Source organism: Aquila chrysaetos, chromosome 9 (genome assembly GCF_900496995.4).
Source record: "Aquila chrysaetos chrysaetos chromosome 9, bAquChr1.4, whole genome shotgun sequence".
NCBI classification, from domain to species: Eukaryota; Metazoa; Chordata; class Aves; order Accipitriformes; family Accipitridae; genus Aquila; species Aquila chrysaetos.
In genome coordinates, this window is record NC_044012.1 from 19581000 (window position 1) to 19595897 (window position 14898).

Sequence of the window (14898 nt, forward strand, 5' to 3'; positions counted from 1 at the left end):
ATTAAATAATTAGCAGTAATGTTACCCAAAGGTGTTCCTTAATGAATTTTCTTAAGTTATTGCCCCCGTTAACGACAACTGAAACGGCTCACTTTTACACCACCCGAGCGCTCCTTCTCGCTAGGCTACAGGCGATGTTGGGAGGGTTGTCACACCTGAGCCGGAGCTCCGGGCCAGCCTGCTCGCCCCGGCGCGGCGGGCACGGCTCGGGCGCTGCGGCTCGGCTCCCCTCCCCGCCCCGGCCCCGCGGGCAGCGGCCGGGCGCTCTGCTGCCCCGACGACGCGGGCATTCCGCTCCGCTCCCGGCCCCGGCGGAGGGACCGCGACTGGCGAGAAGCCCGCCCGGTGCCCTGCGCCGGCAACGGCCGCTACACCCTCCGCCCGGGCTCAGCCGGGGCCCGACCGCCCCAGCCGCGGCCGGCGGCGGCTCTGCCCGCCGGCTGCCGGCGGAGCGCCGCCCGCGCGGGGAGGGCAGGGGCTGCCCGGCTCGGCCGCGCCGCGGGGGGCAGCACCCCGGGCCGAGCCGGGCCGGGCCGTGCCGGGCCGCTCCGGGCCGCCGCGCATCGCTCGCGGCTCGGCAGCGCCACCCGTCGGGGAGCGGGGCGGCGGGCAGCGGCGGAGCGGGGCCGCTCCGGCGGGGACGGGCACGGCCGCGGCCGCGGGGGCTGCCCGCCGCTCCCGTCCGCCTCCGCGGGGCACGGCCCCGGCCCGCCCGGGACAAGTGCCGCCGGCCCGCCACGGGCCGGGCGAAGTTGGGTGGTTTTCTTGGTGTGGTTTTTTGTTCTTTTTCTTTCTTTAATTGCCACTGGCAGGACATCGCGCCCGGCCGGGCCCGGGAGAGCCGCGGCAGCCCCCGCCGCAGTGGGGGGGGGGGGGGAAATCCCCATTTACCTCCCGGGGATCTCGCCTCAAAGGCAAATTCGCAATATGTAAGTCGCTGGTTAAACAAGGGCATTTCCATTTGTTAATTGATGCAATTACGCCGTAGCGGTAATGGGCAGGCCGGGCTGCAGGCAGCCATCCATCACCTCCCCGCTGACCTGCCACGGCCCCGCCCCCCCATCGTCTCCTGGTGGGACCATCTCGGGTCTACGAGCGAAGAATGGATGCCCCGCTCAGCACGCATTAGGGAAGGAGGCTTCGGGCTGCCGGGGAGGCGGGCTGCCCGCCGGCCGGCTCCCTCTCCCGGCCCCAGCCGTGCCCCTGCCCGGGCAGGCAGAGCGCGCCGTGCGGGGCGAGGTGTGAGCCCGCTCCCGCGGCTCCGGGCCGCCGCGAAGGGCAGGGGAGCCAAGGCGGGGAGCACAACGAATCGGCTCGATTGCAAAAGCGGTGCCGTGCCGTACAGCAGAGGCCGGCCCTGAGGGTGGGAGCCGGGGGGGAGAGGGAAGGAAGGGCCGGCGGGGCTGCGCCGGCCGGGCCGGCCCCGAGCGCTGCTGCCCCGGCTGCGGCGGGCAGAGCCGCTGCCCTGCGCCCCTCACACCGCCGGGGCCACCGCCGGCCCTGCCCTCCGCTCCTCCTCCCTGCAGCTGCAGGGCCACGCTGTCCGGGGGACGCGGCGGGCACACCGCTGGATGCCGTGATTTCCCCCTTTTATATTTTTTTTTTCCCCAAGACAAATTTGGATTGTGTTTTAAAAAGGGGGGGGGAGACCAACCGCAACGCACCGCCGGTCCCTGCCCTTGACGTGCATCGCGGCACAACATTAAAACAACATGAAACAAGCGCTGGGAGCGGGCGCGGGGCGCGGGGCGCTGCCTGCTCCTGCCCGCCGCTGCCTGCTCCTGCCGCGCCGCTGCCTGCTCCTGCCGGCAGGGCCGTGACGTCACGCCGCTCCTCGCCCACCGATGAACGCTAAAGACCTATAGAGCAGAAAATAATACAACAAGCAAGCTCCGTATCTTGCAAGCCCTACGTGATTTTCCCCCCCTCTTTGAAAAAGCCCCTTTGCACTTAAACTCTCTATACATGTGGGGTGGCTTTTTAAACTCTCTCTATACAAACATATTTATTAAGAGCGATGGGAAGTGGGGGGTAGCCTATTTTTTTAATCCAGGCACCAACACCACCACCCCCCCCCCGCCTCAGATGTCTGGCTGCTTTTCTTAAGTGCAATCATCTATAATTGAGAAAAAAAAAAAAGCCATACGTGGAAATGTGTGTGTGAGAAGGTGCATCTTGAAGCAGGGTTTAGTTACAATCGATCTTGGGGGGAAAATATTGCCTATGGTCCAAAAATAAGGAGCAACTATGTCCTTCTCTCAGTTCGGATATCCCTACAGCACCACTTCACAGGTAAGGCGAGTGAGCAGCACTCACTTTTGTTCAGATTCTGCTGCTGCTGTCCAGATGTCTTGTTCCCCCTCCCTTTTTTTCTTCCCTTTCCCTTACTTAGAGTCTTTTTTTAAAAGGGCACATCTGGAGCCTTTTTTTAAAAAATGTGCGTGTGTGTTTATGTCTCGTTTGTGTTGTGTTAGGCTTAAACAAATAACTCTCAGCGTGCACAGCAAAGGCGTTTAGGAAACCGGTAATTCCCCCCCCCCCCCCCCCACTGTTCAGTTTTAAGTGCAACAAACAAATAAATACATAAATCCCGGCAGCGACCGATTTCAAGCCCGCGGAGCTGCCCCGCGGAGCGACCGCGCTGCGCCGGGCGCTGCCCCTGCCGCGCCGCTGCCGCCCGGGCACCCGCGGAAGGTGTGCGGGCAGGGGGGAACCGTCGCTCGGCGGGCTCGGGGTTTCACTAGCGTTTTCTGCGGAACCGGGCTGTGCCGTTTTCTCCACCCTTCCTCCCCGGGTCGGTCCTTTTCCTGTGTTTTATTAGGATGTGTCGAGAGTTTTCCCCCCCTCCCCACACGATTTCCGAAGGACACCCCCCACCCACACCCACACCAAGGCACCCTATATTAACTAAGTCGTCGCTATACCGTACCTTGAGTCACGATTTATTTGGGTAGAATTATTAATACACCATAATCACTGCAAGATGTGCCTCCCTCGCTTGGGAAGTTAGCTGTCCCCTTGAACTTATTGAAATCAAATGCCTTCGATTGCGTTAGCTGACATATTTACTGCTTTGCCTATTGTCAAATTAACTGTAATCGCAACTTCTTGCCTTTAAATCAATGCAAACGGACCGAGCGGGGGCGGGAAGGAAGGAGCCGTTACGGATCTTTTGCCATTTGCGAGAGCAATTATTTCCTTAAAGTTTTGCCTGCTTGATTAATCGTGCCCCCTTCCCAAGGGCTCCCGCTTCCCATTCCTTTATTTCCCGGTTTCTATAATTAGTTGCTTCAGCCCAGGTTTCCTATTCCCCACCTCACCCCCCCCCCCCCCCCCCCCCCCGCACACACACAGCCGCGCACACGCTTCTAAATTCCCCCCGATGGGGCTGCCTCGACAGTCACTCGGCGCCGTCCCGCTCTCTCCTCTCCTCTCCGCAGTTTTTCGTGCCCGCCAGCCCCAGCACGACCTGCTGCGAGGCTGTCCCCCGCTCCGTGCCGGATGCCTCCTCGGCGCCGGCCGCCGCCTCCCTCTGCTGCGCCCCGTACGAGAGCCGGCTGCTGGCGCCCGGCCGCGCCGAGCTCAATGCGGCGCTGGGCATGTACGGTGCCCCGTACGCCGCCGGCCAGGGCTACGGCAACTACCTGCCCTACAGCGCCGAGCCCGCCGCGCTCTACACCGCGCTGGTGAGTGCCCGCCCGCCCGCCCGGGCAGCGCACCGGAGGGCGGGAGGGGTTGGGAGGGGGGTGCGGTGTGTGCAACAGGCGGCAAACTTCGTGGTTAGCAGTCGGTGTCGGGGCGGGGGACCGCCGAAGGACGCGGAACCGGCGCGGTCCCGTCGTTGGGGGGCGGGGGGGCGAAGGGACTTGGCTGCCGCGGGGACCCGGGGCGGCGGGGGGGACGGCCGGCCGGGTTTCCTTCCTGCTCGAGGCCAAACGCTGCCGCTTCCCTCGCAGAACCCCCAGTATGAAATCAAGGACGGCGCCGGCACCTTGCACTCGGGGATCGCGCAGCCCGCTGCCTACTACTCCTACGATCATTCCTTGGGGCAGTACCAGTACGACAGGTAAAACCCCTTTGATCAGCGCCCGGCAGCATTAGCATCCCCCGGCGAGGGAGCGGCCGACATCAAACGGCGGGGGGCGGGGGGGCTCCGACCTGACAAACGTTGTACAAAAGAAACGAGGCGCCCCGGGAGCACCAGTCAGCTAAAATCAAACTTGGGCGGCGATGGCAGGCGGGCAGGGGCAGGCGGGCAGGCAGATGGGCTGGGCCACAGCGGCCTGCGGCGGGGCCGGGCCGGGCCGGGCCGGGCCGGGGGGCGTCGTGCCGGGCTCCCGCCGGCCCCCCCTTCCTAACCATCTCCCAGCAGGTACGGGACGGTGGATTTCAGTGGTTCGGCCAGACGCAAAAATGCAACGCGAGAGACGACGAGCACCCTCAAGACGTGGTTGTACGAGCACCGCAAAAACCCCTACCCCACCAAAGGAGAGAAAATCATGCTGGCCATCATCACCAAAATGACCCTGACGCAAGTGTCCACTTGGTTTGCTAACGCCAGACGGAGGCTCAAGAAAGAAAACAAAATGACCTGGTCTCCCAAGAACAAAGCGGGGGAAGACAGGAAAGAAGAAACCCCGCGGGAAGAGGAGGAATACAGCGCGGAGAGCGAAGGCAGAGGTAGGCGGGAGAGGCAGGACGGCCGCTTCGAAGTAGCTCGAAGTGGCGGCCGATTTCGAGGCCACCCCAACTTCCCCGCCCCCGCACTAACGCCCTGCCGCCCCCTCCTCCCCGCTGTCTGTCCGAGCAGAGCAGAAGAGCTGCAAGGAGGACAAGGAGCTGCGGTTCAGCGACCTGGACGACCTGGAGGAGGAGGAGGAGGAAGAGGAGGAGGAGTCGAGGAAGCCGGAGAAGGGCCGGGCCAGCTCCCTGCAGGAAGCCCCCAGCCTCGGCGCGGCGCTGCCCGAGGCTCCGCGGAGCGACTGCAGCCTGCCCGGCCCCTTCCGCGCCTTTCCCTGCGCCAAGGCCCCCGCCGCGGACTTCTCCCCCGCCGCCCTGGCCGGCCCGCCGCCGCCCTACGCGCCCGCGGAGAAGCCGCGCATCTGGTCGCTGGCGCGCACCGCCGGGGCCAGCGCGGCGCGCAGGGGCAGCCCCGAGGGCCGCGGCGCGGAGGGAGGCGGCGGCGCGGCGGGGGAGCAGCCCCTGCCCGCCAAGGCCTTCCGGAGCTCCGCTTTCAACCTGCAGCCGCTCCCGCGGAGCTGCGCGTCCCACCGCGGCCTGGGGGAGCCGTGCCAGTACGCGGCGGCGGGCGAAGGTACCCGCGGCGGCGGGGACGGGGGGGACCGCGGGCCGGGCCGGGACCCAGGGCGCGGCGTGAGCCCGCCTTCGCGCTGACCCCCGCCACCCCCCCACCCCCGCCGTGCCCAGGTGTCAGCCCGGCGGTGCGGACGCCGAGGCTTCCCCGCTCGAGGGGAGCGGGCAGGGGAGGGCGGCGGGCCCGGGCCGGGCGCACCGCGAGCCGCTCGTGTCTGTGCAGGCTTCGGGCGGGGCGCCAAGGGCGGCCCGGGGGGCGCCGAGCTGGGCGGGACCTGCCTGGACAGGCTGCGGACGGCGTTCCGGCCGGTGCTGCGGCGGTGAGGTAGGTGAGGGGCCGGCTGCCGGGACCGACCTCGGACGAAGCGCAAGCCCGCCCGCCCGGCCCCGGGACACCGGAGCGGGCCCGGCCTGGGAGCGCAGCGCCGGGACCATCGCTTTGACCCGCTCCCCGGAGCCCACCCCCCCGTCCGGGCGGGACGGCACCCCCCGGCCCCGGGCGCGGCCCCGGGAAGGGCCAGCGGGGCCCGGCCGGCACGGGAGCCTGCCCGGGAAACGCTCATCACCGCTTCTCCCTCCCGCAGGGCCGCCCGCCCCTTCCTGAGCGCTGGCGACGGGACTCCGGCTGCAGCGAAGCTCTCGGCTTGAAACAACGAAAGAAACCTCTCCCCGGCCCGGCGATGACTTCCCCGCCCCGCAGGCACGGCCCGCGGCTCAGCCTCCCCTGCCCTCGCCGGGGAAACGTCCCGCCGCGGCACAACGTGCTTCTCACATGGGGCCGAGGGGCGCGGCGGGCGGAGCGGCTGCGCCCGCGGGACCGGCACCTCCCCCCCCCGCCGCCGCCCGGTTGCCGTTTGTTCAACACCCCTCATTAACGTCTTTGCAAAAAAAAAAAAAAAAAAGGAAAAAAAGAAAAAAAAAAAGCTAATCTTTTCTTTTTCTTCCCCACGTCGTGACTTGTTTTTCCTTTTCCTCCCACCCTGCTTCCTCCGCGCCCCACTCCGCCAAGGTGCGTTGTTCGCGGTTGCTCCGCGCCGTCCCGAGGAGGTGGGAGGAGGAGGAGTGGCGCAGGTTACGCCGGGCTGTTTATTTCCCGTCGCTGTACATAGATACCGCTGAAAGTATTTTTCAGAGTCTAATTAACAGGGATAAGCTGAACGCCGTGAAGCTGTCCTGTGACCCCGGGAGTTCTTCAGGCAGGAGCCGGCGCAGCCCGGGCAGAGCGGCCCCCAGCCCCCGGCCCCGGGCCGCCCCGGGCACCCGCCGCCTGCCCCGAGGCACGGCCAGGGCACGGCCGGGGCACCCCCGGGCAGCGAGTGGCGACCGGGCGGCGAAGTAGGACGTTGTTAGTGGGTCACCGCCGTCAGTTAGTGAAAAGAGCAGTGCTGCACTTTACAGGACAGACGAGAAAGGGAAACCGTATCTCTGCATTATTTCTGTTTAATTAAAAGTGTCATCCAACACTTTGTGTTCAGACTAATAAACGAAGCAGGGATGAGGAAAGAATGTTTCTTTGTTCCTCTCTCTAGAAGCAGTGGCAATAATTTAAATTAATAACTGGTAATTAAGAGGTCATCTATAGATCAACCCGATACCTGCTATTTCCAAGTTCACCAGGGTCAACATTTACATTAAGTCATTTGTGGTCAATAGAGTCCAATGAATTCTGCCTTAATAAATCAGGGAAATCAATCTTGAATATCGAGTAGACTTCTGTATGTTTACCAAAGGCTACCAAGACAAGTGGGGCTGCAGAGCTGGGAGTCCTCTGGGTTTGCGAGGGGAAAGGAGAAACCAGAGCTCAACGCAGGGAGAGGTGGCGGGCCCTGCCCCCGGCTTCGGCCCCGCTTACGGCCCCGGCCCCTCCCGGGCTGGGGAGGGGAGCGGAGCAGCCCCGGGCTGCGGGGGCACCTGTCAAAGAAGGCAAACTGGGGGGCTTTGCAGGGGCCAGGGCGGGGAAGGGGGCGGGGGGGATGGTGTAAGTGTACACGAAGGCCAGCAGGTAACGGAGCGGCCGGGAGTGGGGTCGGGGCCGGCCGGGAGCCCCGCCGCAGACGCCCGGCCACGGGGCTTTCCCGCTCTCCGGAGCAGTCCCGGGCAAGCGGCAGCGCAGAAGCCGCAGTCTGGCAGTGACCCGCAGCTTAGAGTAGGGGAAATTAAGCTGCGAAAAGATAAACATTGTTTCAAGTCGGATTTGAAGGATTAGGGCTTGTAATAAAGAGTATTAGGCCCTTTCGAAGGGTTCTTGCAAGGCGACTTTTCCGCCCCTCCTCTCCCACCGGGTGGGAGAGGTGTTATCTGCCCCGGGAACAAAGCGCAGGTTCCCCACGCGTGTCCGCAGCGGTGGAGCCGGGCCGGGCACCGCTCCCCGCCGTGTCCCGGCCGCCTCCGCCCAGCGCGCCGGGGAGAGACCCGGCTCCCTCCCGTTCCGTTCGCCCGGCGGCTTTGGGAAGGGGCTCCCCGGAGAGGCAGCTCTGCAGCGGCCTCCTGAGCTGCCCACGGGAGAGGAAACCCGCACGGCCCTCGCGGCCCAGGGGCGGCCAGGAGCTCCCCCGGGTTGCCGGCTCTGCCCCCCGGCCCTGGTATCCCCCGGCCTCCACGGGAGCGCCCGAAGGAGCCGCGAAGCCCCCGAGGGTGGTTAATTAGTCGGGTGCAGGCTTCGGCGTCTTTCTAAGGCAGGCACGAAGGTAACCTCCAGGAGTCTTAAGACTTTTTTTTTATTACTTTTACTCCCCTTTTATTAAAGGTCAAGTGAGCGAGACGCAGATTATCCCGCCCGCCCAGGACTCCCCTGCAATCTGTCAGGCCGGCAAGATATGTATCGCAAATCTCTCAAAATGTAATCTTCGGGAATCATATTCCGAATACTGTTTTGATTAAAAACCACAGCGGGGACTGATGGAGAACTAATACCGGGAGCAGAGCCTGCGAGCGCCCAGGCACAAAAGTAAAATAAGGGGCTCGCCCGGGTGTCACGGAACAAATTCAGCGCCTCCAATGCCACAATAAATGTATTTAAACCATCTCCTGGTTGGGCTTTGCTACGAGCTGGGCTCTTAAATGCCGCTGAGCTATGGGAAGTGAACTCGAGTTGTCCGCCGGAGCGGCGGCAGCCCGGCTCTGCAGGCCACCGTTCGATGGGGAACTCGGAGCCTGCTCCTCCGGGGCCGTTCGGGGAGATGGGGCCGGTGCGAGGTCCCCGCGGCGCGGCGCGGCGCGGCCCGGCCCGCCGCAGGCGCCAGCGCCCCTGGCCCTCGGCCCGCCCGGGCCAGGCACAAGCCAGACGCGCAAGGTGCAGACCCCGCTCCCTCCGGGGCGGCGGGGCCGAGAAGCCGCCGGAGAGCAGCACCCCCCGCCACCCCGTTCCGTTGTTAAGGGCCGGGTCTCCCCCTTTTCCGCAGCCCGCTGGGACGCGCCTGGCACCGGCTGCGCCACCCCCGCAGCCCCGCATCGCCCCCCAATTAGCAGCCGCAGCCGCGGGGACAGGCGGGAGCGGCTGATTGACGCGTCCCCCGCTGGGGTGGGAAGTTTCTAAAACAAAGTTGCCGGGCTAATGGCCCCGAGCGGGACCGGCGGGGCCGCGCACACTCCACTGCGCCCGCTCAAAGGCAGCGCGACCGCGGGGCCGCCGCCGCCGCCGCCGCGCTCGCTAATGAAGTTTTGTCAAAGACAATTACGGGCTCGGCGGGGGCAGGAGGCCGCGATGAAAAGGCGGCTTTGTGCGGCCGAGACGGCGCGGCTCCCCGGCCACCCCCGGCCCTTCCTGCGCCCCCGCGGTGACCCCCGCGCCCGGCCCCGCTCCCCGCGGCGGCAGCGGCCCCGGTGCCCAGCCCCCAGGTAAAGGCAGAGACGGGCCGGTGCCGGCAGCGAGCCTCCCGGAGCCAGAGTTTATCAGCCTGATTTACGGACGAGCGAAGCAGCCCCGGAAGGAAGGCGGAGGGCAGAGATAACGGGCATCCCCAGCCTGCCTCTCAACACCCGCACACTTTCGGCTGAGGGGTTTCTGCCCCCTCTTCCCCCCCCAAGACGGGCCGCTGCAACGGATTCCAGCTTTAACGTTGTTGCATTCAGCAAATGGGAGAATTCATTTGAAAACTGACCACCGAGCTGGCTAAATCTGTTGAAATGTACACCGGAGAGACACGAAACGGGGGGCTCGGGCTGCGGCTGCCTTTCAGGTGCAGCTGGGCAGAGCGGAGGTGTGGAAGAGCTGGACAATAAGCACCTTTTACCCCCTTCCCCACACTCCCAGCACCGGTGCTGTCCTCCATCTCTGGTCCTTGGTCACCTGCTCCCAGCACTTCACCTCCCTCCCATCCCCAGCCAACACAGGCGGCACAAACGTGCTGATGCTTTCCTAGTGAGCACGGGGAACCGTTCAGGAGTCATGAGAAGGTCTGGGCAACAGAAGTAACCACCCGGAGCGGCACTTCCCAGCCTTCTGAAGCACAACACGCCTTTCAGGAACACAGGAGAGAGGAAACCTTCCTTTATTCCCTCAAGAGCACATGAGGAGAGTGGCCCTGACACTCAGATGGTCTGGGACCCCTCACTCCCAGCTGGCTCGTACTTGACTGTCCCCTCAAACATGTCCTGTCCCACTACAGGTTTCCCATCCCACATTAAAGGGATGATTTTTACTGGCCCTGCGGCAGCAAAACCCTTGGAGATGCCTCTTCAAAGGTGGCTACAGCAGAAGTTTTAGCATTATGTGTCTATCGAGGATACGGAGCAACGGATTGGAGCAGTTAGTTCAAAATGATCTCAAAAGCTGCACAAGCAGCTCTCTGGGCCAGGTGTCATTTCAGGATCAAAGCATCTGGTAGGGGAAAATAATTTTTGCCATTGTATTGCTTTTTGTTTTGTTTTTTTTTACCTACCGTTCATCTGAAAATAAATTACAGGCCAGAACAGGTGGATAACATTCTGGAATGATTTAATGATTTATTTAATCTGGATTCTCTTTCAATCTACTTAGCAGGATGAATACTTTTTTTTTTCCTGAATCCAAAAGCTGGGCTTTTCATCTAAAGATGAGAAAATACCTTAATGCACTGCTCTGCTGCCGTCAAGGTGTACTCCCCACCGCTGTTAGTAAGCCAGCGGTAATGTTTGCCCTGCTGAAGGGCCTGAGGGGAAAACCTCAAGAAAACTGAGCAGAACATCTTCATTTTCTTTTCTTCCTTGCCATCTTCCTAGTGCTTTAGATGTTATCTGCCCTTCCTGGGACAGTGTCTGCGTAATAAAATGACTGTAGCATTCAATCATTACCCCTTAAATCTTAACATGCATGGGTTTAAGAACTAAGACAACTGCTCTCTGGCTTTCCCTCTCATTAAGACAGCTTTGTGTACCACTGATTGGGACAGCAAGGGGGGCAGGGGAGCCTGAACGGCCACACAGAAGAATTTTGCTGCAGACTTCTATGGATCCGCTGACATGAAATGAGGCCTGGAGCAATTCCTTCAGGCATGTTCACCTAAGGCTGGCACCCTATTCCTCAGTGAGCAGACCCTAACACGAGACTTTCCTTCTTGAGTAGACATGGTTTTGCTAAAGAGGGATTAGCAAAATCATTGCCCACTTACTCAGATGTGAATTTCTGATGTTTGGTTTCAGCCAGAATAAGATATTTTATGGGAAAGATACTCTCGGGACCTGTAACATGCTACAATTCATGGCATAACTCCCTGGATGGCTGGGTTTGGTGCTCTGGTCCCACTGGAGTGGTAACACAGATAATGCAGAGTGCGACAGGAGCCAACAAAATGCTTTTAGATACAGGGGAGGGTTACAGCGTATGGGAGGGGCTGTAGTTACCACTGTCAGGATGTTTCCACCTCATGTGCCTGTCCATTAGCTTAATGGACTAGATTAAGGTAAACAAGTCTTAAACCTGCTTTAAATCCATCAGACTCAGTATGTGCACCACCAAACCCATACTTTTGGGGGTTTGCTTTGTTTTGTTTTTTAACCCAGCACAGCTCTTAAGTGTGAGTTTGCTACTAGGCAAGTCCTGAGTTCATGCCACAGCACTAGCTCATTCATGGAGGCACGTGTTTGCAAGAATTTCTGCATTACCAGACAAGACAGCCAAGCTGGTGAACCTGCCAGCCCACCCCTCCAGACTGCCTGGGGTGGCAGAGAAGGGACTTGGCGCAAATACCTCTCAGCCCTCCTGGTGAAGGGCAGGTGCTCTCAACCACACGGGCCATTCAAAAAGCAGGCCCACACGAACTGGCCTCCAGAGTAAACATGAAACATGTAGCTAACTCCAGTTTGTAACCAAAAATATAACAGTACAGTCTCCTCCACCTGCCTAGGATGACTCATTCAAGTGGATTCACTTCTGAATTTTAAATACACGTCATCAATGTACAACATCTAAAAGATACCCTCCACAGCCATCTACTTAATGGAATGTCTTAAATTTATTGAACAGCTAAGAAACGAACAGCGACTGGAGCTCCTGTTGCCACAACTGATCCCACTGTTGCTTGCTACACGTAACAGAAAAATCAAGCATCCACATCACCATGCTCAGGGTTTCTCTACGCAAACCACATGAGGCACAGTGGCAAGTAATGGGTTAGGTGCACAAGGAATCGAACAACGAGGAACTCTGAGTCAGCAGCCTGCCAGGGATTCATGCTTCCCAGTTAAATCCGACCATGTGCTTCGCAGCTCTGCAGTCACCGGCTGCAATTTATTCTGGGGAAGTCTGACGACCTGGTCACCATGCTCAGCCGGTACAAGAACAAGTGCTCCATGTACTGCAGGAGGGTAACTCGCTGCTAGCAGCACTCAGACCTTCCTGCCAATGCTCTCTTGCAGTATCCACAGTAGCAGACCTTTCCTGGAGCTCAGTACTGCATGTGGAGCATGAGTGTCCCTGATGGTGCAGCTGTGGAGCAGCTCCTCAGAGTGAAAAGTGGGTCATTTGTTACACCCACAGGACAACAGGACAAACAAAGCTCTTTTGAGAAGTGTCACTGGCAGCAGAGCTGCGATCATACTAAGAATGGACAATTCTGCTGCAGCATTGTATCAGCAGCAAATCAGTCGGCTAGCCCACGATCCAAAACCAGCAGTGACTAAGGCAGGACAGCTGATTTCCCCTTGAATTATAAGTCCCCAAGAGGAATAGAAGCAAAAATAACTGCTCCTGCAAGACATGTGATACGGTACCACAGCCTGACCGTTACCTAACTGACACCCAGGACAGTGCTGTTTCAGGGCACCGCTTTGTATTGACGAGATCTCTCCTTTGCATGTACAAGAAGATAATTTTGAAATGGCCCAAAGCCACTTGGGGAGTGAGGAGATGAATGAGTCTCTGTGAATCACTGCAGCATGAAGAAAGACCCGAAACATGAACAGCCCATACTGCTAAGAAATGAAGTGTCGAAATTCTCCCAGAGCAGCAGCAGTTCTGCTGTCCAGCCACCCCCTCAGCATTTATTTGCCTGTTCCCTCCTTAAGAGAGGCCAAAAGCACTGCAGAGTAACCCTGCTGTCAGAAGGGAAGGTGGTACCACTGACTCATATATTTTCAGCTCTTTTACACTGCCATCACTACTTTGACTTCAGCGACTTCAGCAACTTCAGTATCAGCAAAGCGTTTCTGTGATGTTAACCATTTAAAAGAAGAAAAGGGATACAGCAACGACATTGTGTATGTCACATCAGCAGGTTCCTATTAAGCAGGTCTTTTAGCACCGAACCCCGACACACCATAACCTCCATGACTACATGATGCGAAGCAGTGGCACACTGCAGCACGCACATCATCAGGAGCACGTAAAACCAACAGTGTGAAGATCTCTCCACTAACTCGCCTATGAAAACAAGCACCAGCACAACTGAAAGCAAAAGGTCTCTCATCTGCAGGGTCAGTTCCTTCTGCTCCTTTGACTGCTGCCACTTCCTCCAAGGCCGCAGCGACCACCCCCCTTGCTCACCCGGAGTCCCCCCAGCAGTGCGGGACAGAACCGCCAGTGAGGGGACGTCATCGTTGCAGACAGAGCTGCCTCCTCCTCAAACTACCTGAGCTCATTCTTCCAAGGGCTACGCAACCAGGGGCATCCTGCAGACCTCTCTGCAAAGGCCTGTCAGCTCAAGAGCTCAGCAGCATTTTCCAGTGCTGAACATCAAGTGTGATTTTTAAATCCTTAGCTGCTATTGCACAGAGATACAGAAAGCTAAAGACTTACCAAAACATAGCACAATTAGGGAATGATAGAAAACAATGGTAGGTAAAAGTTAACACAGACCAGGACAAAGTAGTGTCTATAAAGAGAAATAATTTCTTAAAACACGTGTCAAATTACTGATTTTTTAATCAGGTACTCATACGCTAAATATTTCTGTGAACCTTCAGCATTCAAAGTAATGTAGATAATGCAGTATTAGCTGCCTTAACTGAGGGAAGGGTAGCTTCTACAGGCAGGATTTCCAATTTCCAATTTCTCACTGCCTGTCAGAGCAGAGCTGATACACCTTCTGCTTCCATTTCACCGTACCCTTAGTGAGTGCTTCTCAGTGGAGACACTATATTCGGGGCACATCTGCCTATCAAGGATTACAATTTACCTGTAGAAAAATCAATTGCCAGTAAAACTCTTCAAGTATCCTCCGGAATTCAGAAATGTAACATATATTACTCTTCTCCCTGAACTTTCCCATAAAATATTGGCTTACTCAGTATTGTGTGGCAGGAAATTAATAAAACTTGTCCTAGTTCCTCTCAATTATAGCAATAATATAACCTCATTTTCTTTTCATACACATTTAAAACTCAGGCTACAAATATAATACACGGTATTCCGTAAATGAAGCAGATGTAATTACAGTGTGGGAGTGTAGTCTCGGGGACAATTGTACTTAGAGCACACTCCAAAAGATAATAACAAAGATGGTCTCTAGGTCGCTTTTCACCCCAAATCCTGAGGCTAACAGAGGGCTGCACCATCTCCAGCTCCACTCAGCATGGCATTAAGATTGGTTTAACTTGCAATGGCTCACAAATGACATTTTAAGGGCTGAGGAGAACCAGGACACAGCAATGACCCAGCGATCCCCACTTCTCTGTAGAACTACACACTCTCTTTTTACAGAGATGCCCAAGTCTCAATTCAAAGGCTCTCTGGAGCGCAATGCAGTGCTTGCCGCTCACTGCCCTCTTCACTGCTAACCATCAGGTCAGGCTGATACAGCTCGTAAATCAAACCTGTAAAAGTGATTACAAAATTGGCACCACTTGAATTATTAGTTATGAAATTCAGTGCACTATAGTTTACAGTTTTCTAAGCTTCACTGATACGCAGTGCTTTTCCCTCCTGGGAAAATTGTGACGAAGTCTAGTGGGTTTTTTCTTGACTGCTGTATGGATGTCACCAGAGTTTCATTGCACAGACCTAAATTTCAGGTCTGTGTTTTTGCTTATGGCAGCCCAAACAGCCCAGTCATGAGTGCAGCAGTCTGTGAAGGGATCTTGAACATCATCTGTCGCATGGTTAGTTCCCTCAGCCTCTCCCCAGAGAAAACTCTGTGCACACTATTTGTTTTCAGAACGCGCTGGGTTTTG

General features: G+C 58.5%; 1 protein-coding gene across 2 annotated transcripts; it reads left to right on the plus strand.

Annotated features, from left to right (window-relative positions):
* The first annotated feature begins 1146 nt into the window (after nucleotides 1–1146).
* IRX6 (iroquois homeobox 6) lies at nucleotides 1147–7012 on the plus strand. 2 transcript variants are annotated; one of them, XM_030025514.2, is made up of 8 exons: nucleotides 1147–2292; nucleotides 3441–3686; nucleotides 3957–4066; nucleotides 4373–4453; nucleotides 4562–4680; nucleotides 4811–5314; nucleotides 5537–5638; nucleotides 5898–7012. In XM_030025514.2, exons 1-7 carry the CDS (start codon nucleotides 2248–2250, stop codon nucleotides 5635–5637), a joined length of 1206 nt encoding a protein of 401 aa, XP_029881374.1. In that variant the 5' UTR covers nucleotides 1147–2247; the 3' UTR covers nucleotide 5638; nucleotides 5898–7012. The 2 variants fall into 2 exon arrangements, with proteins under 2 accessions (XP_029881374.1, XP_029881373.1); XM_030025513.2 differs by having other exon boundaries at nucleotides 1154–2292; nucleotides 4373–4680.
* The last annotated feature ends 7886 nt before the right edge of the window (nucleotides 7013–14898 follow it).

Excerpts from the sequence above, each read along its gene's own strand:
- IRX6 (XM_030025513.2), top strand. The coding sequence starts at position 2,248 with ATGTCCTTCTCTCAGTTCGGATATCCCTACAGCACCACTTCACAG. Across the intron at positions 2,293-3,440 it reads CCTACAGCACCACTTCACAG|TTTTTCGTGCCCGCCAGCCC; the intron begins GTAAGGCGAGTG and ends TCCTCTCCGCAG. Across the intron at positions 3,687-3,956 it reads CCGCGCTCTACACCGCGCTG|AACCCCCAGTATGAAATCAA; the intron begins GTGAGTGCCCGC and ends CTTCCCTCGCAG.